Below are 25000 nucleotides of genomic sequence, written 5' to 3'. Positions count from 1 at the left end.
TGTCTCCCCCGCCCTCACATCCCGCCCATGCACCTACTTCCCCTCCTCCCCTCTTCCCTCTCTCCTCCTTCCTCTCCCTCCCCCCCCCTCCCCCCTTTCCACGCCCTCGGGAGCATCAGAGCGTCGCCGCCGATAACGCTTTCTGTCAGATGCCAACACAAACCTCGAGAGGCGAAGAGGCTAAACCCGCGCCGACGAACAACGCTTCATAAACCTTCACTCACCCTGGATGCCAAGTCTGTCTTTCCGTCTCTTTCTCTCATCTCTCTTTCTCTTTCTCTCTCTCTCTCTCTCTTTCTCGCTCTCTTTCCCTTTTCTCTTTCTCTCAGTATCTCGCTTTTATTCTTGCCTTCACTTCACGTCTTGTTTTGTTTTCTTTTGTGCTGTCTGCTCCTCCTCCTCCTCTTCCGCGTGCATAAAAGAGAGAGAGAGAGAGAGAGAGAGAGAGAGAGAGAGAGAGAGAGAGAGAGAGAGAGAGAGAGAGAGAGAGAGAGAGAGAGAGAGAGAAGAGAAAGAGAAAGAGAAAGAGAAAGAGAGAAGAGAAAGAGAAAGAGAAAGAGAAAGAGAAGAGAAAGAAAGAGAAGAGAAAGAGAAACAGAGAGAAGAGCGAAGAGAATGAAAGAGAAGGGAAGACAGACGGAAGAGTTTCACGAAAGACTCCCGAATCTTCCGCGAAGGAAAGATGGCGCACCATTATTTTATCTCGTGAGTCACTGCGCATCCTCATCAGATAAAGACATTTTCAGATAAACAAAATATACGAAAAACATAGATAAATACACATTTTTCCTCAAAATATCTCGAAGTCTTAGAATAAATAAATACATAAATAAATAAATAATAATAAAAAATGATGGTTTACTTAGACGGAGATGGAAGAAGAGGAAGAGAAAGAGGAAGAAGAAGAAGAGAGGAAGAGGAAGAGGAGGAAGAAGAATAAGAATAAGAATAAGAAGAGCAATACTTTCTAATGCTCAAGAAAAATTAGTCCTGAGGCTTTACGTGAAGTGAAGGTCGAAACATTCTGCAAATGGAAATAAGGAAGAGTTTTCGCGGCTTTCATTCTTTCTTTACCTCTCTCTCTCTCTCTTTCTCTTCCTCTCTGCTTCCCATCCTATCCTTTTCCCTTCCCTCCTCTTTCTCCCTTTCTTTCCTTTCCTCCCTCCCTCCTCACCCTCCCCTTCTTGCTACCCCACGACTCTCTCCCTCTCCCTCTCCTCTACTCCCTCACACCCACCCACTTCCTCTCCCCCATCTCCCTTTCCCTCTCCCTATCCCCTCCCACCTCTCCCCCCCTTCTTCCCTCCCCCCCTCATAAAATGTTCTCCACAAGGCCAATGTTACTGATAACCCGCCCCCCCAACGGAACACTTTGGGCGAGGAGAGAGAGAGAGAGAGAGAGAGAGAGAGAGAGAGAGAGAGAGAGAGAGAGAGAGAGAGAGAGAGAAAAGAGAGGAGAGGCGAGAGAGAGAGAGAAAGTGAGAGAGAGGGGGAGAGAGAGAGAGAGAGTGAGAGGGAGGGGGAGGAGAGAGAGAAAGGAGAGAGAGAGAGAGAGAGAGAGAGAGGAGAGAGAGAGAGAGAGAGAGAGAGAGAGAGAGAGAGAGAGAGAGAGAGAGAGAGAGAGAGAGAGAGAGAGAGAGAGAGAGAGAGAGAGAGAGAGAGAGAGAGGAGAGAGAGAGAGAGAAAAGAGAGGAGAGGAGGAGAGAGAGAGAGAGAGAGAGAGAGGAGAGAGAGAGAGAGAGAGGAGAGAGAGAGAGGGGGGGAGGGAGAGAGGAGAGGGAGAGGGAGAGGGAGAGGGAGAGAGGAGAGAGAGAGAGAGAGAGGAGAGAGAGAGAAAAAAAAAGAGAGAGAAAGCTAGAAAGAGAGAAAGAAAGAAAGAGCGAGAGGAGGGAGCGCCCGCCCGCCCGCAGACACCGCCGCCGCCTTCACCTTAGCGCGGGGCAGAGGAACCAGCCAGGAACGCCGCGTAAAGATAATGTTTATTGGTGGGGGCGTTGGGGGTTGGGGGGCAGGGAGATAGGGGCGACGGAGAGGGGGAAAGGGGGAAAGGGTGACAGGGGGAGGGAGGGGGAAGGGCGAATGGAGGGTTAGGGGAAAGGGTGACAGGGGAAGAGAGGGAAATGGGAGAAGGGAGAAAGAGCGAATGGGGGGTTAGAGGGAAGGGGGGAAAGGGTGACAGGGGGGAGGGAGGGAAAAGGGAGAAGGGAGAAGGGAGAAGGGGCGAATGAGAAGTTAGGGGAGAAGGGGAAATGGAAGAGGAAGATAAAGACTAGGTAGAGGGAAGGGAGAGGGGGAAATGAAAGGGGGAGGGGAAGGGGAGGGGTTAGTGAGGACATCACAACGTCAACCTCCCCCCCCCCCCATCCCCCACCTTTGACACAGAACGTAGTCGCTCAGTCAATAACAAATGATTTTTTCTCTTCTCCTTTTGATAATGGACAAAGGAAGTAACTTTTTACTTTAAAAGATCCATTGAGAGAGGGAGGGAGGGAGGGAGGGAGGGAGGGAGGGAGGGAGGGAAGGAGGGAGGGAGAAGAGAGAAGACAGATATTAAGCGAAGATAGAAATAACGAAAGAGGACAGAGATAAATATAGAAGTCAGAGAGAGAGAAAAAGACAAAAAATAATAACAATAAACAAAAAATAAAAAAATAAAAACAAATAAATAATCGCGAAAAAAGAACAAATCCAAAAACAAAAACAAAAACAAATAAACGAAAAAAAAACAGAGAGAGAGAGAGAGAGAGAGAGAGAGAGAGAGAGAAAAGAAAAGAGAGAGAGAGAGAGAGAGAGAGAGAGAGAGAGAGAGAGAGAGAGAGACAGAACGAGAGAGAAGAGAGAAAACCCTACCCATACCCCCCCTCCCACTCCCTCTGCCACGCCAGGGAAAAGGAAAAGCGAAGCCCCACGAACAGCGCAGCATAAGGTGGCACGACTGGCGGCCTGGCACCATCCATCACCACAGTGCCACAATCGACGCATTCTCATCCTCCTGGCATCGACGACGTGGCACTCCGAGTCGTTAAGCTGCTTCGAGGTGGAAGTGTGACGTCTTCTCCCGAAGGGAATTTATAAATGAAGAGAGAGAGAGAAAAAAGAAAATGATGTGGGAGAAGAAAATGGGGAAGGAGGAGGAGGAGGGAAGAGGGGGTGGAAAAGGTGGAGGACGAGGGAGGAAGAGGAGGAAGAAGGGAGAAGGAGAAGGAGGTGGAGGAGGAAGAGGAGAGGGAAGGTGGAGGTGGAGGAACAGGAAAAGAAAAGAGAAGGAAGAGGAGGAGGAGGAGGAGGAAGAACAGGAGAAGGAGGGAGAAGGTGTAGATGGAGGAGGAGGAACAGGAAAGGAAAGAAGAAGGAGGGGGGAGAGAAAAAAGGAGGAAGACGGAAACAATAATAGAGGAAGAAAAAGGAGGAGAAACGAACGAGAGAAAGGGGAAGGAGGAGAAAACAAAAGAGAGAAAGGAGAGGGAGAAGGAGAAAAGGAAGAAGAAGAAGGAGGAGGAGGAGGAGGAGGAGGAGGAGGAGGAGAAGGAGACGAAGAAGTTAAAAAGATGAGGAAAAAGACGAGTTAGATATAATAGCAAAAAAAAAGTAATAAAAAATAACACCATATCAACATAAATATAAGCTCTGGTAATTAACTGAAACTTAACTCAATATAATACTCCAAACAGTACAATAGTACTGCTACTGCCACTACTACTACTAATAATAATAATAACAATAACAATAACAATAATAACAACAACAATAACAATAGTAATGATAATAACACTAGTAACACTATACCACTTCTACTACTGCTAACAACCACACCGCCACCACCCGCTCCCCGACCGCCACCCGCTCCCCGACCGCCACCCGCCACCCTCGCCAATCCGAAACCCAAACGTAAACAGAGGTACTGCCGAGGGGAAAGGCGAAAGGGGGGGGGGGGTGCACGACCTTCGCTCCGTGACAGGTGAGGGAAAAAGAGCGAGATGGATGAGGAAGAGAGAGGAAGGGAGAGAAGTAGAAGGGAGGGAGGGGATAGGGAGGAGGGAGAGAGGGGAGGGGAAAGGGAGGAGGGAGAGAGGGGAGGGGAAAGGGAGGAGGGAGGGAGGGGAAAAGCTCATTTCAGAGGTTATGAAAAAGCGACAAAAAGCGACAAAAACTGACAAATTCCATGGTACGACTCGGATAGACGTGTGTGTGTGTGTGTGTGTGTGTGTGTGTGTGTGTGTGTGTGTGTGTGTGTGTGTGTGTGTGTGTGTGTGTGTGTGTGTGTGTGTACTTATGTGAGCATTTGTTTCTGCATGAACCTGTGTGCGTGTAGTCGCAGTTGTGTTAAAACTAAACAAATCCATAAATAAGTACACACACACACACACACGATGAATATAGCAGGAAAAGGCTCCCGTTACATGCTTTACATTTTACATTTCCGTTCCACATTTTAACAGCTTATTAACGTCTTCGGAATTCCCCACCCAAATAAATCGCACTTTTTTTTTGTCACAATCACCAGTTCTCGCACAAAACCACCGGCTTATATCTAATCATGCATTCGTTGCAGGACTTATGAAGAAAAAAATATGGAGGAATTAGAACCACGCACACGCACGCACGCACGCTCTCTCTCTCTCAAAGACACCTAATACTTATACACCCATACCCACACGCACATAAACACATACAAAAATACAATTACATCCCCACCCACCCACCTATACTTACACACACACACACACACGCACACGCACGCACCGAGTGATAAACCGAAGACGCAGATGAAGCCGTGGCCCCTTAACACTTGCCTACGCCGCCACACGTGTTGAGGCGCTGGCAGAGTAGCTTGTTCAATAACGTGTTCAATAACGTTTAATACTGTTCAGTAGCGTTACTCTTCTGTTCTGGAACGTTTGTGTCCGTTCAATAATGTTATATATGTCTGTTCAGCAACGTTCTGTACAGTCACTCACACACGCTACGTCACTGTTCAATAACGTTGCAAATGAGCAAGAAACGTGATGAACTGCTGATAATGAATATACTGAATATTATCTAAACAAGAGGATATGTAGGAGGAGGAGGAGGAGGAGGAGCAGAAGAAAACGAAAAAGATGAACAAGAAGAAAGGGAAGAGGAAGAGGAAGAGGAAAAAGAAAAAGGAGAGAAAAAAAGGAAGGAAATCGGGTGATGCAAGACTGATCTTGAGAAAGAGTGTAAGCATGAAAAGCGAGTCGGCGCGAGGTTACGCCAATAGGAGCTAAAAGGTCGAATTCAAATGCAATCACGTGCAAACGCATCGCACACGCACCGCACACATACAAACACACAAACACACACACAGAAACAGACAGACAGACAGACAGACACACAGAGAGAGAAAGAAAGAGAGAGAGAGAGAGAGAGAGAGAGAGAGAGAGAGAGAGAGAGAGAGAGAGAGAGAGGAAAGAGAGAGAGAGAGAGAGAGAGAAGAGAGAGAGAGAGAGAAAGAGAGAGAGAGAGAGAGAGAGAGAGAGAGAAAGAGAGAGAAAGAGAGAGAAACAGACAGACAGACACACACACACACACACACACACACACACTTGAGGGGAGCGGGCCGCCTTAGCGCGAATGTGTCCGCTCAAGGAAGTCATAAAGGCTGTTAAACTCACTACTGTCTGGTTACTTGCGGTTCCTGCGCATCTCGGAATAGAACGAGCTCTGAAAGTACTCAGTTGCTCTCTGTCTGTCTGTCTCTTTTTCCTCTCGTCAGGTTTTTGAAACTTTCTCTCTCTTTCTCTTTTCTCTCTTCCTCTCCCCCACCCCATCCACCTCTCTCTCCCCTCCCCCCCTTTCCCCTCTCCCTTCCATCCCCCCAACCTACCCCCATCCCCCCCCTTTCAACCGCCGTAACGTGTCCGTATCGCGACAAGAACGGGCAATCAAGTGTGTTTTATATGTCAGGCCCAGACGACGAACGAGCCCCACCCCCCTCCCCCCTCCCCCTACACGACAACACGACTCCCACGGCACCGCTTCTTTGGCCGGCATCCGAACGGCCCCTCCCGAGAAACGGGGTTCAAAAAGTGTTCAAATATGTTTTAAAAAGAGGGTTCAAATGTGTTAAAAAATGGGTGTTAGAGTGTCCCAAAAGTGTTTGGAAAAAAAAGTGTTCGAATGTTTCAAACTGGTGTTCGAAAACGTTAAAAAAAGTGTTCGAAAGTGTTCATCCGCAGGGAGGGCTTCCACCACCCGCCCGGCACGCCGTTGCTGTCCCGCGTCTGGGCGTTATATTCACTCGCCGCAAAGACCCTCAAACGAGCGAAAACTGGTTAAAAAATAAACGAATTAATAAAAAAAGGCTAAGAGTCGCCGCGAAATAAGTCGACATTCCCTTAATCAAAAAACGTCTCACAAGGACATCTCCCTTGCAAAATACGCGTTTAAAAGCCGTTAATTAACATCAGAATCGACCCACCAACGTTAACATTAACATCTAGAACGCTGTACGGAAGGTAAATGAACAGGAAATGGCAAGATAAATGATAAATTACGGAGTCAAAGGAAAGCTGAAGTTGGGACGGGAAGGCCTTGGACACTGATTGCACAAGTGGACCGACAGAGCCATCTAGCGGGAGCAGAGGCAGGCCTACAACATGTGCATATTCATACATACACACGAAAAAACAAACACACGAAAGAAAGTAAAAAAAAAATAAAAATAAAAAATAAATAAAAAATAAATAAATAAATAAACAAATAAAATAGATACATATACAGACAAACACACAGATATATACATACATATACATAAACACGACAAACAAATCACTCACTCACTCACTCACTCACTCACTCACTCCCTCTCTCTCTCTCTCTCTCACACACACACACACACACACACAAAGAAAAAGCACGAGCCAGGCCGCGCAAGAGGTCGCCTACACAACAACGGACTGACAATCGCGGAAGTGTGCCTGCCTCCTCGAATCTTAGAAGCCTGGGCATGACAGTTCGCATAAACATGACAGACACACTTAGAGAAGAGACAAGGAGGGAGAGGAAGGGGAGGAAGCGGAGGAGGGAAGTAGGGGGGGAGGAAGGGGAGGAAGCGGAGGAGGGAAGTAGGGGAAGGAGGAAGGAAGGAGGGGAGAGGAGTGGGATGGAGGGAAGGAGGAGGAAGGAGAAGAAGAAGGGGGAGTGAAGGAGGGGGAGAGGGAGGGAGGGAGAGAGAGAGAGAGAAGGAGAGAGAAAGAGAAAGAGAGAGAAGGAGAGAGAAAGAGAAAGAGAAAGAGAGAGAAAGAGAAAGAAAGAAAGAGAGAAAGAAAGAAAGAGAGAAAGAGGGAGAAAGAAAGAGAAAGAGAGAGAGAGAAAGAAAAAGAGAGAGAAAGCAATAAAGAGAGAAAAAAACGAGAAAGAGAGAGCGAAAGAGACAGACAAACAGAGAGAGCGTGTATGTTTGTACTGACTAGGTGCCAATATGCACGTACCCTGATTGGGCTTAGGTTAATCTGATACTGGAAGAAGGAACGCCAACACCAACAACGCCAAAAATGCGTAGAAAAGAGGAGGAGAAGGAGGAGGAGGAGGAGGAGGAGGAGGAGGAGAAGGAGGAGGAGGAAGAAAAAGAAGAAGAAATGAGAAATCATCATCACATTTCATATCGGAAAATGAGACCTCACTTTGTCCAACCAGTATCATTTAAAGAAACGCGTTTCATAAAATAGTCACGATAATAGAAAAAGAAAAAAGAAAGAAAAAGAAGAAGAAGAAGAAGAAGAAGAAAAGGTCACCGGGATCTGAACAATGAGGACAAACCGCAACTACTGACATATCATAATTTCCCTAAAGATAGATAGAGAGAGAGAGAGAGAGAGAGAGAGAGAGAGAGAGAGAGAGAGAGAGAGAGAGAGAGAGAGAGAGAGAGAGAGAGAGAGAGAGAGAGAGAGAAGAGAAGAGAAGAGAGAAGAGAGAAGAGACGGAAAGAGAAAAGAGAAGAGAAGAAGAGCAAGAACACACACACACACACAGACTCTCTCACACCACACAGACACGGCAATGCCCGTCAGCATACGATAAATACCCGAACAAAACTGCCGATTCACTTTCGAAACGCACGCAGTCACGAAGATGACTTGCCGTTCGCCAACTCGCACACGAAGTAGAACACGTAATTCCGAGACTTTATTCATTACGTAATACTAAAAGAAAATGAAAGAGAAAAGAAAAGAAAAAACCCAGAATAAGAAAACAAACAAAAACAAATAAACACAATGACAAACACACACACACAAGAAAAAAAACAACAAGAAAATATCCAAGACAAAGGGGACAAGCACACCCACTTAACTGATTGAACCGGGACATGTGTGCACGCCCTTTTTTCAGCCGCCGCCCGATGTTCAAGGGTCATGTGAACACCTCACGTGAACGCCTCATGTGAACGCCTCACGTGAACACCTCATGTGAACATCTCATGCGAACGCCTCATGTGAACACCTCATGTAAACACCTCATGTAAACACCTCATGTGAACGCCTCATGTGAACACCTCATGTGAACGCCTCGACCAATCGACACTACTCGACGAGGCTTTGCACACGCGAACACTGCCAATCACCGGGCAGAAAGTCACTCGACTGACAATCAAGGACAGGGACACGGGCGCCGATCAGGATAAAAGAAAATTAATTCTAAAAAAAAACGGAGAAAAAATATCTGCCGTCACTAAACACGCACGTACGAACACACACAGTAAGAGGGTGGGGGGAGGGAGGGGGAGAGGGAAGAGCGAGAGAGAAAAAGAGAGAGAAGAGAGGGGAAAGAAGAGAGGAGAGAGAAGAGAGGGGAAAGAAGAGAGGAGAGAGGAGAGAGAAGAGAGAAGAGAGGGGAGAGAAGAGAGAAGAGAGGGTATTGAGGACATGGGCAGATCCTATTGCGAGCCGGTGGTTATGCCATAACCCCCCCCCCCCCACCATCACCACCACCACCACCGCATCATACAGTGACACTACCATCCCTCCCCCTCCACCCTTACCCCCCCACCCATCACCTCTTTCCCTCCCTCTCCCCTCACTTCTCCCTCCTTTCCCTCCCTCCCTCCCTAACCTCTTCCACAAACCCACCCACCTGACTCTACTGCCCACTCCCTGCATCAACTACCCCCCCCCCCCCGCCTACCCCACTTGACCTCTTACCTCACTGCCCACCTCACTACCCTGCCTCTTCCCCCACACCCACCCAGCAACCCACCCTCACCCTTCACAACCCACCCTCACCCCTCACAACCCACCCTCACCCCTCGCAACACACCTTGCAGCCCACCCTACACCCTCCATCCACCCAACCCACCCACACACACCCTTTCGCCACGCCCATCCCCTTTCGCCACGCCCACCCCTCTCGGCTCCGGCCGTGATTCACCAGGTGGGCCCGTTCTCCTCGGCGGTCGGGTCGGGTCGGAACCCGACGCGTGGGAAAGGGGAGCGAGCAAGGCATCGGGATCACATGGCGGTCGTGTCGGGTACGGGGGGTGGAGGTGCAGAAAGGGAGAGAGAGAAAGAGAAAGAAAGAGAAAGAGAGAGAAAGAAAGAGAAAGAAGAGAAAGAGAAAAAGGGGGAGAGAGAGAAAAAAAGGGGAGAGAGAAAGAGAAAAAGGGGGAGAGAGAAAGAGGGGAAAAAGGGGGAGAGAGAAATAGAGAAAAAGGGGGAGAGAAAAAAAAGGGGGGAGAAATAGAGAAATAGGGAGAGAGAGAGAGAGAGAGAGAGAGAGAGAGAGAGAGAGAGAGAGAGAGAGAGAGAGAGAGAGAGAGAGAGAGAGAGAGAGAGAGAGAGAGAGAGAGAGAGAGAAGAATCAGAATGGGAGAAAAAAAGAAAGAAAGAGAGAGCAAGAGAGAGAGAAAAAACTTGAGAAAAAAGAGAAAGAAAGAAAGAGAGAGAGAAAGAGTATGTCACTCAGATGATGAGTAATGTGCGCCTCGGCTTCTGACCTCAAGATGATGCGCAGTGACGAAGCACCCCCCCCCCCCACCCACCCAACCACCACCACCACCTCCCCGCCACATTCTCCTCCTCCTCCTTGACGCTTTAATTCTTGTCCTCCTTGTTTCTCCTGTCTTCCCTTCTCCTCTCATTCCATTCCATTCGTCTCCTATCTTCTTCCTTTCCCCTTTTCACTTTAATCTCTCTCTCTCTCTATCTATATATCTATCTCTCTTCTATCCTCCCTCCTCCTTTCAACCATTCTAACTCCCCTCTTCCTCCTCCTCTGTTTCTCCCGTCTTCTCCTCTCTTCTTTTTTTTTTCTTCTTTTTCTCCTCCCCCCCGCCTCCTGCTTCCCCCCCACCAACTCCTATTCCATCCTCTCCTCTTCCTCTCCTGCCTTCTCTCCCCACCTCTTCCTCTTCATCTCCCACGTTCCCCTCTCCCCTCTCTTCTCTCTCTCCTTCTCTCTTTTCATCTCTTCCATCGTCTCTCCTCCTCCTCCATCTCCTCGTCTCCTACGGTCTCCTTTCCCATCTCTCTCCTCCTACCTTCTCCTTCTCCTCCTACTCCTCCTCCTACCTTCTCCTGCTCCTCCTCCTCCTACCTTCTCTCTCTCCTCCTCCTCCTCCTATCTTCTCTCTCCTCCTCCTCCACCTATCCTCTTCTCTCTCCTCCTCCTCCTACCTTCTCCTCTTCCTCCTCCTCCTCCTCCTAATATCTCCTCTCTCCTTCTCCTCCTCCTCCGCTTGCATTCACCCCGTCAGTCACTTACGGCCACTCACGGCGTCCTGCGCCATGCAACACAACCTTGCAAGCTCCCATTCACAACATTGAAACAGATGTCAACTTACTTTCTCAAATTACAACTATAACTATAATGTACAACGGGCGCTATGGTTGATGATGATGACGACTGGTGATGATGGTGATGACTGATGAAAAATAACTAAATAAGTAAATAAATGAAAAAAAAAAAAAAAAACTAATAATAATAATAATAATAATAATAATAATAATAATGATAATAATAATAATAATGATGATAATAATAATAATAATAATAATAATAATAATAATAATAATAATAATAACAACAACAACAATAATAAATGCCACTTTCAGACTAATCGGACAGTCGATTTTGGTCGCACTGCACCAATTTTTTGAATGGGATTATAACCCCGTTTTCTGTGGGACAAACTGTCTACACGACCAGATTTATGACGAAAAAAAAAAAATAAAGCTATATAGAAAATAAAATATAATCTTTCGATTCTTTTCCCCGAGAATAAAAAAAGAAAGAAAAAAGTTGGAAACGAGAAAGAAAAAAAAAAAATCGGCACGGCCAGTTGGCATATCTTGTTACCATCAACATGGCACAGGACATTGACGGTTGCAGGACACTCTTTAACGTCGCCATAACGGGGCACTCCGGGGCATTTGTGGAGTCGTGCCCCTTCCTATCCCAAAGAACCACCACAACGACCAGCCTCATCAAGGAAATCAGCATCATTTACCATCACTCCACGTCTATCGGTTCCTTCACGACCTCCCCTCAACCTCAAAAGGGGGAGGGACAACGCATGTGCAGAAAAGTAAATAGATTTTTTTTTGTTTTCGTTTTTAATGTCTTTGCTTAGGGTTTCAGAGGCTCCCTTGTGTGTCTAAGTAAGCAGGCAAGAAGCTAACAGGACCCTCGCCTGGCCTTTTACCATCACCAAATTTCCCGTGACGTCATGCAAATACGTTACGACTTTCTTGTCACGGGCACAGGCGAATATTCTTTGGTTGTTTACACACTAGGAATACATATCTAACCGCCACACATACATACATACATACACAATAAGTAAACACCTAGCAGTATACAACAGATACAAATGGATACACCCACAGCTACACACACCCACACACCTACACCCTGAAAGCCACAGACACAGACACACACAGACACACCGACACGCACACACCTACCCCTACCCCCCAAAGCCAAGACACAGACACAGACACACACACACACACAGTACCCCAACCTTGAACGGGGACCCCACGGACCACGAGCTACTGCAACCACAACAAGAAGCAAATCCCAACAGGACCCCGACCAGCTGATGTGGGCACCAGTGTCAGCCAGCGCCCCACTGTACCCCCCTCCTCCCCCGAACCCAACCGTACCCTACCCCACCCCGCCCCGCCCTGCCCTGTTAACGGTCGCCCTCCTCTTCCTCGCTCGTCCTGCCTTTTAACAGTCGTTTTCTCTCTCTCTCTCTCTCTCTCTCTCTCTCTCTCTCTCTCTCTCTCTCTCTCTCTCTCTCTCTCTCTCTCTCTCCTTTTTTTCTTCTGCCTTCATGACTTTACCACAGAGATGTGACGCCAGGGAGAGAGTGATGGAGAGGAAGACAAAGAGGGATGAATGGGTAGATAGATAAGCAGATAGATACACAGGATAGATTGATTAGACAGACGAGTAAATAAATAAACAAACAGATACAGACAGGGAAGAAAAGAAAGAGAAATAGTGAGAAACGAAAAGCAAGGGAAAATAAAATCATACAAACAGGAATAAAAGACAAAACAAGAACGCCAGAAAAAAAAAAACGAATAGAAAACAATATATATATATAAAATAAATAAATAAATAAATAAATAAAAATCAAAGGTCAATTCATGAAGGACTTCCCCCCTCCCCCCTGTTTACGACTGGGAGCCAGCGCCAGCCTCCCTCAGGACAGGTGCACGCTGAAGATCAATACGGCATACCTGTCCCGGTGTCAGGTGCCACAGGTGGACACCCGCGCTTACCTCTGTTGCCACGCCCTCCCCCCTGTCTCACCCCACCTCCTACTCACCTCCTTCTACGTGTGGAATCTTGGAATCCAAACTCCTTATCTTTCAATCTCTCTCAAAATCTGTTTTTGTTTCTCTCTCTCTCTCTCTCTCTCTCTCTCTCTCTCTCTCTCTCTCTCTCTCTCCTCCTGCTGCTATCCACCTCTCTCTCGCTCTCTCTTTCTCTCTCTATTATAGACACTGGTCTCGTCTTTGGCATGCTTAGTGATTATATATATATATATATATATATATATATATATATATATATATATATACATACATATATATATATACATACATATATATATATACATACATATATATATATACATACATATATATATATACATACATATATATATATACATACATATATATATATACATACATATATATATTATACATACATATATATATTATACATACATATATATATTATATATACATACATATATATATACATACATATAATATATATACACATACATATACATATACATAACATAATATATACATATATATATATACACATACATATATATATACATATACATATATATATACATATATATATACACATATATATACATATATATATATACATATACATATATATATACACATATACATATACATATATATACACATATACATATACATATACATATATATATATATATTTTTTTTTTTTTTTTTTACCAGCCAGATGATATTTTAATACAGTGACAATAACACAAGTCTTCGTGAATCTATATAACACTAATGTTTGACTGGCAGCCCTCTTCACAAACAGAAGCAAAAGCCAGTTTGGACAGATGCTTTGGCATCTTACCCTGGCTGTCTGTAGGGCATGTACACTGTTCTGTAAATAAATGTTATCAAATCAAATCTCTCTTACTCTCTCTCTCTCTTCCCTGCTATCCCCACCTCTCTCTCTCTCTCTCTCTCTCTCTCTCTCTTTCTCGCCTGCCCCAACCTCCCTCAACCTCATCCTTCCCCCCAACCCCTTCCTCCCTCCCTCCCTCCCTCTCTTTCTTTCTCTCCATCACCGCCTCTTCCTCCATCTGCACAGTCCACGTGGCATGACTGACAAGCATAGTAAACTAAATTGGTAAATTGGTGACATCATTCATGCCATCAATGTTTGCTAGGAGGGAAGGAGAAAAAAACGAGAAAAAACGAGAGAGAGAGAAAGAGAAAGAACGAGAAAGAGAAAGAGAGAGAGACAAAGAAAAAAAGAGAAAGAGAGAGAGACAAAGAAAGAAAGAGAAAGAGAGAGAGACAAAGAAAAAAAGAGAAAGAGAGAGAGACAAAGAAAGAAAGAGAAAGACAGAGATACAGAGATAGAGAGAGGGGGGAGGGGAGAGAGAACGAGTGAATAACAAAAGAAAGAGCAAAGACGAGCGGAGAGAGATCCCTCGCGAGGGGACACGAGAGACAAAGCAATAACACGTGTCCAGTTAACGTGAGGGGAGAGTGTGTGCACCCTTAACCCCCCCCCCCTTCTCCGATCGCCACCCTTCTAGGATTCCAAAACTGTGATCCTCTCGAAGCTAGCGTGTTTTCTTTTTCCTTCTTTTCCTCCTCCTCTTCTTCTCCTTTGAAATGAAAGAGAATTCTGGCTCCCTCTTTCTATCCCCCTTTTCCTCTCTTATATTTATTCTTCCCCCCCCCCCTCTCTCTCTCTCTCTCTCTCTCTCTCTCTCTCTCTCTCTCTCTCTCTCTCTCCTCTTTTCTATTCCTACCTTCCTACTCTTTCATTTTTTTAATGCAACAAACCCTCTCTTCTCTTCCTCCACCTCCCTTCTCCTCCTCTCCTTTCCCTTTCTTTCTCCTCCTGACGTAAGAAAGACCCTGGAATCACAATAATCGCAAACTGGAGCCAATTTTTAACAGGAGTGTCAGCGGCAGCTCAAGAGGGGAGGGGGGAGGGGGGGAGGGGGGGAGGGGAGATTACCAGGCGTTGTCATTCAAGAGTCAATCAAGAGTCTTTTGGGACTGAGGGAGGGAGGGAGGGAGGATGTGTGGGAGGGGGAGAAGCAAAAATGCATTTTGGATCTTGATTGGGAGAGAGAGAGAGAGAGAGAGAGAGAGAGAGAGAGAGAGAGAGAGAGGAGAGAGAGAGAGAGAGAGAGAGAGAGAGAGAGAGAGAGAGAGAGAGAGAGAGAGAGAGAGAGAGAGAGAGAGAGAGAGAGAGAGAAATCGTTACCTTTTTAGATGAATGTTAACGAATCGTGGTACGGCAGAGAGTTGTGAGTGAGTGAGCGAGCGCTTGAGTTATCGCAAATGCAAAGAAATGTTCGTACTTTCCACCGACAAAAAACAAGAGAAAATAAATAAATAAATAAATAAATAAATAAACCGAATAAATAACGAATCATTCTACACGCCTATTCCACTTTGCCAAAAGCCAATTCATTCAAAACCAACGAAATACCTTCCCATTCCCAGCCTCCACTTTAGGCCATCAATATCACAACGCAATTATTTTGAAAAAATCAGGCCTAATATTCCGCCCACGGATTTTTATTTCTATTACCCCTTTTATATCATGATTAATTCACTCACCTCTATCCGTTTTCAATTAAAAAATGGAGAGCGAGAGAGAGGGAGAGGGGGAGAGAGAGAGAGAGAGAGAGAGAGAGAGAGAGAGAGAGAGAAGAGAGAGAGAGAGAGAAGAGAGAGAAAGAGAGAAAGAGGGAGAGAGAGAAAGAGAGAGAGAGAGAAAGAGGGAGAGAGAGAAAGAGAGAGAGAGAGAGAGAGAGAGAGAGAGAGAGAGAGAGAGAGAGAGAGAAGACAGGCGAGTTAATTATGCATTTATTCAGATCTGGATTTCAGGAAGAGTATAGCCATTTAATTTAGTTCAAAGGGTTAATGTTGTGAGAGGGTAACGAGGAGGAAGAGGGTGGGGGGTGGGGGGTAAAGAGGGAAAGGGAAAGTAGGGAGGGGAAAGAAGAGGGAAGGAGAGAAGGAAGGGAGAGAGAGAGAGAGAGAGAAAGAGAGAGAGAGAAAGAGAGAGAGAGAGAGAGAGAAGGAGAAAGGGAGAAAGGGAGAGAGGAGGAGGAGGAGGAAGAGAGAAAGAAAGAAAGAAAGAAAGAGAAGGAGAAAAAGAGAGAGATAGAAAGGGAAAGAAAAATAAATTAAAAAGGTTATTCCACCCATATATATTGCTCCAGCTCCAGCATCTCATCAACAAGAAATTCCCTAAAAAAAACATCAAAAGCTCGGGATGCACAATAAAAAATAACAAAGAAATAAAAGTGGGTCAATGCTTTCAAGTCTTTTTTTTTCTTCTTCTCTATTCTTTTCCATCTCTTTATGCCGCTTTTTCCCTCCCACGACCTTATTCCTATTCTGTCCTCTCACTCTCTCCCACAGGTCACTCTTCCTCTCTCTCTCTCTCTCTCTCTCTCTCTCTCTCTCTCTCTCTCTCTCTCTCTCTCTCTCACACACACACAAAAAAAAAAAAAAAAAAAAAAAAAAACAACACACACACACACAAAAAAAAAACACACACACACACACACACACACACACAACCTCGAATTCTCACCTCCCGCATCAGCTGACTCGCCGGGCGTCAAGGTCAGCTGCGAGACATACCTATAAAGGGAGAAAAGAAAAGAAAACGTTAATAAACAGACGTAGAAAGTAAAGGGGAAAAAAACGGACGTGTGGCTCCTTAATATAAACTAAATGAGTAATTATACATTGCGACATTGTATCAAATACATAATCAATTACACTGCAACGTTGCATATACATTCTGTTGCAACTAGCATATACATAAATACTAAAACAATATATCTATTTGTTTCGTTTTTTTCGCTGCTAAACAAAACGAAATTCAATCAAACAATAACTGCAAACAAACAAACAAACAAACAAAGGCCTTAAAAGCAAGCAAGTACAAGACCACAAACAAAACCAATAAGATTAAATGAATAAATAAACAAATACACATTAATTAACTACATGAATAAATCAAGCTTAGCAGATTCGACCACGGCAAGTAAAGCACTATCATCCCCCAGAATGGCTTCCTCCTGCTCCAAAATGGTCGAAATTTGTATCCAGAATCACTGTCCGTGCCGCCGTAAGGAAAAAAAAAAGTCGGCTTTTTGGGATTCTTTTTTTTAAACTCTTTAATAACGGCTTTATCTATCCACGATAGATAGGAAGAAAAATAACGACAAATATAACAACAATAACGGCAAATGAACAACAATAACAGATCAACAACAACAAAGGTAGCAACTGCAACAAATCAAATCCTCACACACACAAAAAAAAGGTTAAGAAAAGTGTCACAAACACAGACAAAAAATGACGCGAACATCTCCCTAGCAGCAAATTGCAAAAGAGGACGTGCATGCAGCCCTTTGCAACAGACGCTCTCGACTTATAAAGACAGCATCGTGTACGTGCGAAGGTCACACTCGGTCTCTCGGTCTCTCTCGGTTTCTCCCTCTCTTTCGCTCTTTCATCTCTCTCTCTGTCTCTCTCTATCACCTCCCCTCCCTCTCTCTCTCTTTCTATGACCCTCTCGCTCTCGCTCTCGCTCTCTCTCTCTCTCTCTTTCTATCAACCCCCCCCCCCCGCTCTCTCTTTCTCTTTCTATCATCCCCCCCTCTCTCTCTCTTTGTATCATCCTCTCTCTCTCTCTCTCTCTCTCTCTATATATATATATATATATATATATATATATATATATATATATATATATATATATATCCCTCTCTATCTCTCCCTCCCATTCTCCCCCCTTCCTTCTTTCTTTCTTTCTTTCTTTCTCTCTCTTTCTTTTCTTTCTCTCTCTCTATCTCTCCCTCCCTCTCTCAAAATAGACTGCCTCATCTTGACCTCACACCCGATCTGTACCTTTCGAGATAATGCTGACTGTCGGTGCTGACAATGCTTGCTATCGGAGAGAGGGAGTGTCGGGGATTAATGCCGGGTCTTTCGATCTCTCTTCCTCTTCCTCTTTCTCCAACACCGTCACGCATATACGTATGCACACACAAACACGATTACACGCATGTACACGCACGCATACATATGTTGACGAGCGCAAACGCATACAAACAAGCACTGGCAGGCGCATACACACACACACACACAGCTCAAAATCCCGCCATTCCTCGTATTCGCCGCCAGCCCTTCAATAATCGAGGAATTTCGCGAATCCCTCTCACTTTACCTAGGTTTGACGACCACTTTTCACACCGCGGGGGGGAGGGGGGGAAGGGGGAAAGGGGGGGAGGGATACAGCCGAGATAGGCCTATATCCGGATCGGCATGTGAATCCCCTCCTCCAACCCCTACCCACGTTTTGCATGGCCCCCTTACCTCTCCCCTCTATTCCCCCCACTAAGCGTTGACATCCGTCCCCCTACCCCCCTTTTCACCTCCCCTCCCCTCCCCAACCGAAGACGTGATGTCCACACTAATCCCCTTCTCCTCCCCCCCCCTCCCCTTCCCCATCCCCCATTAATATGCTCTCCACCAATCCCCTTTCGTCTTCCACCACCCCTCCCCTCCTCCTCCCTCTTCCCTCCCTCTCCTCCCCTCCCCCATCCACCCAACGGTCGCCGCCACCAATCGCAAACCACCTTCGAAGCAAATAAATGAAAACAAATAAATAAATAAATAAATAAACAAATAAACAATAGAGAAAAAAGGCCTAATCTGTCAAGAGATCATTCGCGGGGCAATAAAGCGCTAAGCCGACGGAGACCGTTGGCACAGGATCGCCAAGAATCGCCAAACGGGAGACGATATCGACGGTGGGCGAGGGGGGGGGGAGGGAGGAGGGGAGAGGGGAGGGGAAGAGAAAGGGAGGGGAAAAGGGGAAAGGAGAAAGGGAGGGAGAGGGGAAAGGGAGAGGGGAATGGCGATGCAACAGGGAGATAACAGATTCTTAGGCATCGCCTGAGGAGAAGGGGGAAGGAGAGGAAAAGGTGGACGGGGAAGAGAAAGAGAAAGAGGAGAGGAGGGAGAGGTAAGGGGAAGAGGGGAAGAGGGGAGGAAGGAGAGGGGGACATGAAGTGGAAAAGGAGGAAGAGGAGAAAGAAAAAGTTGAAAAAGAAGAAAAAGAATAATAATAAAAAAAAAGACGAGGAACAAAAGGAACCAGAGTAAAAAAAAAAAATAAGAATAAGAATAAGGAAGAAGAAAGACAGAATAGCAAAACAGGAGAAGAGGAGGAGGAAGAAGAGATTAATCCGCCCGCACCATAAGTAGGCCCTCAATAGCCTCACTAAAACCCGAAACTACTAGCATTAAAAATTCACGAGGGATGAACAGAGACCAGTAATAGCAAGCTAGCGGGCAATAGCCAGCGCCTAAAAATGGAGAACAGGGCAGTGTGTGTGTGTGTGTGTGTGTGTGTGTGTGTGTGTGTGTGTGTGTGTGTGTGTGTGTGAATATGAATGAGTGAGTGTGAATGCAACATGAGCAACATAAAAAAAACAGCATGCAACCATAATTCCTTTAAAATCTAATCCTCCTAACACCTTTCAAAAAAGCCCTTTCATATTCATTCAATTTTCCCTTTCTTTCCTTTTCTTTTCTTCTTATTTTTCCTTTCTTTCCTCCTCTGACAAGGATGACCTCTCGGGTGACCTGCCGCAAGAGTGACACAGATTCCGGAAGCTGTGTCACGTCGCATGCCGAGGAGCCGGCGGCAGTCACGCTCCTGTCATGTCCAGCTTGACCTCTCCGTCGCACACACCCGCACGCAGGCACGCACGCACGCACACACACACACACACACACACAGCATCCCTTACTCTTCCTTGCCACGTGCAGAGAGAGAGAGAGAGAGAGAGAGAGAGAGAGAGAGAGAGAGAGAGAGAGAGAACAAAGGGAGAGAAAGAAAGAGAGAGAGAGAGAGAGGAGAGGAGAGAGAAAAAGGGAGAGAAAGAAAAGAAGAGAGAAGAGAGAGAGAAGAGAGAGAGAGAGAGAGGGAAAAGAAGAGAGAGAGAAGAGATAGAGGAGAGAGAGAGAGAGAGAGGGAGAGGGAGAGAGAGAGAGAGAGAGAGAGAGAGAGAGAGAGGGAGAGAGAGAGAGAGGGGGAGAGAGAGAAGAGAAGAGAGAGAGAGGAGAGAGAGAGAGAGAAGGAGAGAGAAGAGAGAGAGAGAGAGAGAGACAAAGGGAGAGAAAGAAGAGAGAGAGAGAACAAAGGGAGAGAAAGAAAGAGAGGAGAGAGAGAAGAGAGAGAAGAGAGAGAGAGAGAGAGAGAGACAAGAGAGAGAGAGAGAGAAGGAGAGAGAAGAGAAAGAGAAAGAGAAAAAAAGAGAAATAGAAAAAGACAAACAAACAGAGAAAGAGAGAGAAATACAACGAAAGATACAAAGCATGACAGAACAAAAGAAAGAACGGAACAAAGAAAGCAAAAGCAAAAGCAAACCCGAGAAAGAGAGTGATGCTGCGGCCTTTGCATCTCCGAGTCTCCAAAATGCGGGCTGCCTGTAGTAAACTCATCCTTTGAAATAATAATAATCCGTGTCTGCGTAACCCGTTTTTCTTTTCCTTTCTGTTACTTTTTTTTTTATTCTTCTATGTCCGTCTGTTTTTCGTCTATCTTTACCTTTCTTTTCGTTATTTCTCTTCTTCACGTTCTCTCTCTCTCTCTCACTCTCTCTCCCTCAATTAGTCTATCCGTCCGCGTGTCTGTCCGTCTTCCCTTCCCATATACACACAAGCACAAGTCCTTTCACCAGAATCCCATAAACACCTAATAATATTCGAACTGTTAGCAAAAAAAAAAAAAAAAAAAAAAAAAAAAAAAAAGTAAAAAAGAAAATAACAATAAAAAAAATAAATAAAAAAAAAAAAAACACCAAAAAGTATCATCACATTCCAAAAAAAATATATTTTATTTCAAACATATTTTTTCCCGCCAACATCAATATTTACATCAAGGCTCCCTCTCTGCATGCAAGCGAAGGTGACAGGAAATATGCGCATCTTTTTCTTTTTTTTTTTCTTTATTTCATCATTATCATCCTTTCCAAAGCTCAGTTAGCAAAATAAAGCAAGAAAATACGTTAAAGCAACGAAAGGGGAGTAAAATAAATCAACAATTCAAGCCAAATTAAGTACGAGAAGAAAACCAATCGCCAAAGACAAGACCCCCCAAAAAATCAACCAAAAATCTCGATCCAACAACCGCACAAAATTTGGCAAAAGTCACACACTCACTCACACAAAAAAAATAATAATAACAATAAAAATAAATAATACACACACACACACACACACACACACACACACACACACACACACACACACACACACACACACACACACACACACACACACACACAACACACACACACACACATCGCGCCACGTACAAACGCTGACGAGTTCAGCAGAGCGGCGGTTCAGCTTTAAATCCAACCGCCATGCTGCGATGACGTCATCTGCCAATACCCTGGGCGAACAGGCCATTATAAACAAGCCACGCCCCCCCCCCCCCCGTCCCTTTCACTCACGGGAGCGCGAGACGATATGGATGCGGTTGAAATTGCGTCACGTAAAAAATCGAAAACCAAACGTTGTACTGAAATTTTCTATACTGAACCTTGTATAATGAGAAGAAAACGGAAAAGTAAAGGAGGAGGAATGGGGGGAGGGAGAGGGGAGAGGGGGGAGGGAGGGAGGGAGGGAGAGAAAGCAGAAAGAGAGAGAAGAGGAAAGGACAGGATAGATATAGCTGTGAAACGAGAAAAAAAAAAAACAAGAAAAGAAAGAAACAAGGACGAGGAAAAAAACAGGCCAAAAAAAAGAAAGAAAAAGACAAACACTCCTACTTTTCAAACCCGGTCCCCAAACACGTCACAAACACGTCGACCAATCAGCGTCAGCCCCCATGATAAGCCACGCCCCCTCTACCGCCCATCCTAAGTTAACGTTCTTCAGACCACTTATCTTGCAACAAACAGTTCACGCATTCATAGACACGCCGTATACCAAGGTCTAGATAGCAATATTTGGACCTTGTTGCATACCAGAGCAACGTTTCTTTGCGAAATTTCAATAATGTTCAATAATGTTTGGTTCAGACCCTTTTTTTTTAACAGAAGGATGGAATTTATATTGATCAATTTGATTACTTTAATAGGGGGGAAAAACACATCATCATAACATCATTTATTAATAACTCTCTACGATTTCATCTCCCAAACCACCATTTCCCATCACTCAAATACATATACATTCAAACAAGTCTTTTCCCCCCCACTTGTATAACATTTATTTATTTTTTTATTTATTTTTTTATTTTTTTTTTTTTTTTACGATTTCCTCTCGTGTATCACCACAGAAAATTAATTGATTAATTACCAACACGTATATTTCATCTTCGTCACAGACACGCCCCCACAGCAACAAAGAGGCAACCCAGGCAAAGGGCCGAACAAGCCACTCCATTTTCGGGTTGAGAAAACCACGCAGTTTATGAAACAAGAAGGAGAAGGAGAAGGAGGAGGAGGAGAAGGAAGAGAAAGAAGAAGAGGTGAAGAAGGAAGAGACGGAAGAGAAGGAGGAGTAGGAGTAGGAGTAGGAGAAGAAATGAAAACTGAGAAGGGAGAGGAGAAAAAAAACTGAGGAGACAAAGAAAGAAAACTGGTGATGAGGAGGCGAACAGGAAAAAATTGAGAACAAGAAGGAGAAGGAAGAAACAACGGAAGAAGAAAAGGAAAAACAAGAAGCAGGAGGAAGCAACAGAAGAAGAGGATGAAAAAAAAGTGAAGTAAAGCAGAGGAACTGAAAACTATAGTAAAGTAAAGGAAGAAGAAGAGAAGGCAAATGAAAAGGAGAAGAAATAGAAGAAGATAGTTAACACTAAGCCAGTATATGACGGTGAGATCAGCAGGAACGTGACTTCTCGGTGAACATGGGCGTGTGGGTGGTGTGGGGGGGGGGGGGGTGAGGGTAGGGGGGGGGGGAGGGGGAGGAGGAGGAGGAGGAGGAGGGAGGAGGGGGGAGGAGGAGGAGGAAGGGGGTAGGGAGAGAACGAGAAAAGGAGAAGGAGGAGGGAGGAGAGAGGGAGGGAGAGAACGAGAAAAAGGAGAAGGAGCAGGGAGGAAGGAGGAACGAGAGAGGGAGGAGGAGGAGGAGGAGGAAGGAGAGAAGGAGGAGGATGAGGAGGAGGAGGGAGGAAGGAGGAAGAAGAGAAGGAGGAGGAGAAGAGGAGCGACTGGCGGGGGTGAAGGTGAGGGGGAAGAAATAGACAAAGACGGAAAGGTATGCCATATCATTCCCTCTCCAAGGAATGCCACCACCACCTTCGCCTCGATTCCTCCCCCCCCCTCCCTCCCCCTCTTCACGGATTACTCAACCTCCTTATCCCTCCCCATTCCATCACTCACTCAGGATTACTCACGCCCCCCTCCCCCCTCCCCCTCTTTCTTTTCCTCCTCCTTACCCGGTGCCAAACTTCAGAAGTTCTAGGAGGGCACCGGAAGGATCCAAAGACCGAGTGCCAGACGGAGACTACTCTCTCTCTCTCTCTCTCTCTCTCTCTCTCTCTCTCTCTCTCTCTCCTTTTCTCTCTCTCCTCTCTCTCTCTCTCCTCTCTCCGTATTTATCAAAAAAAAAAAAAAAAAAAAAAATAATATATATATATATGTATTATATATATAATATATAATATATATATATATTATATTATATAAAATATATATATCATATATATATAATATATATATTAAAATATCATATATATATATATATTATATATATATAATATATATATATAATATATATATATAATCATATATATATATATTATATATATATATATATATATCATTTATATATATATATCATATAAAATAAAATTATAATATATATATAAATTTTATATATATCATATATTATATATATATTTATATATAATATATTTTATTTTAAAATATATTATATTCATTTTTATATTATACATATACGTCTAAATCTATATCTCTCTTAATATATATAAAAACCTCAATCGACGAAAATACGGGCAAAAAGATCCAGGAATTAGTGAAGTTATTTCCGCCTCCGGAATATCCCACGCTAATTACGTACGCGAGAGCTATGCCAAATATTCTGTGGATTTGATGCAGAGAGAGAGAGAGAGAGAGAGAGAGAGAGAGAGAGAGGAGAGAGAGAGAGAGAGAGAGAGAGAGAGGGGGGGGGGGAGGGGAGAGAAGAGAGGAGAGAGAGGAGGAGAGAGAGAGAGAGAGAGAGAGAGAGAGCGAGGAAGAGAGAGAGAGAGAGAGGGGGGGGAAGAGAGAGAGAGAGAGGGGGGAGAGAGAGAGAGAGAGAGAGAGAGAGAGAGAGAGAGAAAAGAAAGAAAGAAAGAGAAAGAAAGAGAGAGAGAAAGGAAGAAAGAGAGAGAGAAAAGAAAAGAAAAAAGGCAGAAAAACAGCGACCACGAGAGGCTACCGATGCCTTCGAGAGCCGAGAATCCGAGAATCCCAAGGCGCAGTTAGAATCCGAGACAGGCGATCGTTCACTTTCATCATTATTTCCGCATTTACTTACCTTCTTTTATTATCATCCCTCCGTCTCCCCTCCATCATCATCATCACCATCATCATCGCATTTCCTTCATCACCATAACCCTGTATTCATCTCCATCATCATCGTCATCATCATCATTTAGTCACATTCCTTCATCGTAACGCTTTAAATACACTTCATCTCCACTTCCCTCGCCATTTCCCATCACCATCAGCCAAACCTAACCATTTCGAACCAATTTAGGGTCATCACCACCACCGCCACACGGCATCACCATCAACCCAATTTCAACCATTTCCAATTTTCACCATATTCCAAAAATTTCATTCCCACATCCGCGAGCCCATTAACCGGCATCCCTTCCTCATACCTCATACATCCTCATTTCCGGTGTTATAAGGCTTTCTCCTCCCCCCCCCCCCCCTTCTCTGCCTCTCCCTCTCCTTCCCTCTCTCTCTCTCTCTCTTTCTTTTCTCTCTCTCTCTTTCTTTTCTCTCTCTCTCTTTCTTCTCTCTCTCTCTCTCTCTCTCTCTCTTTCTTTTCTCTCTCTCTCTCCCTCTCCCTCCCTCCCTCCCAGGTAGGCCACGCAAACCGGGAAGCCTTTTCCTCGGCAGAATTTCCCCTCACGGGTGAATATTAATCTTTTGCTTTTTTCACATATTCCTTATTTAAATAGGACTAGGAAACTGAGATTTTCCTCTCTCTCT

The 25000-nt window shown here is 44.9% G+C and overlaps 1 protein-coding gene across 2 annotated transcripts in view; it reads right to left on the bottom strand.

Moving 5' to 3' along the window:
* LOC119596464 (centrosomin-like) overlaps positions 1 to 25000 on the bottom strand; it is a 111594-nt gene that overhangs the window by 52481 nt on the left and 34113 nt on the right. Inside the window, exon 1 of one of the 2 annotated variants that reach the window (XM_037945723.1) lies at positions 8315 to 8346. The exons of the other annotated variant lie outside the window; for it this stretch is intronic. Coding sequence (XP_037801651.1) covers positions 8315 to 8331 — 17 coding nt within the window. The 5' untranslated portion in view covers positions 8332 to 8346. Of the gene's footprint in view, positions 1 to 8314; positions 8347 to 25000 lie in introns of those variants that run through there. 2 annotated transcript variants of the gene reach the window in all.

This window comes from Penaeus monodon, chromosome 38, assembly GCF_015228065.2.
Source record: "Penaeus monodon isolate SGIC_2016 chromosome 38, NSTDA_Pmon_1, whole genome shotgun sequence".
NCBI classification, from domain to species: Eukaryota; Metazoa; Arthropoda; class Malacostraca; order Decapoda; family Penaeidae; genus Penaeus; species Penaeus monodon.
Note: the sequence above shows the minus strand (reverse complement) of the source record. Positions and strands in the feature narration are given on the sequence as shown.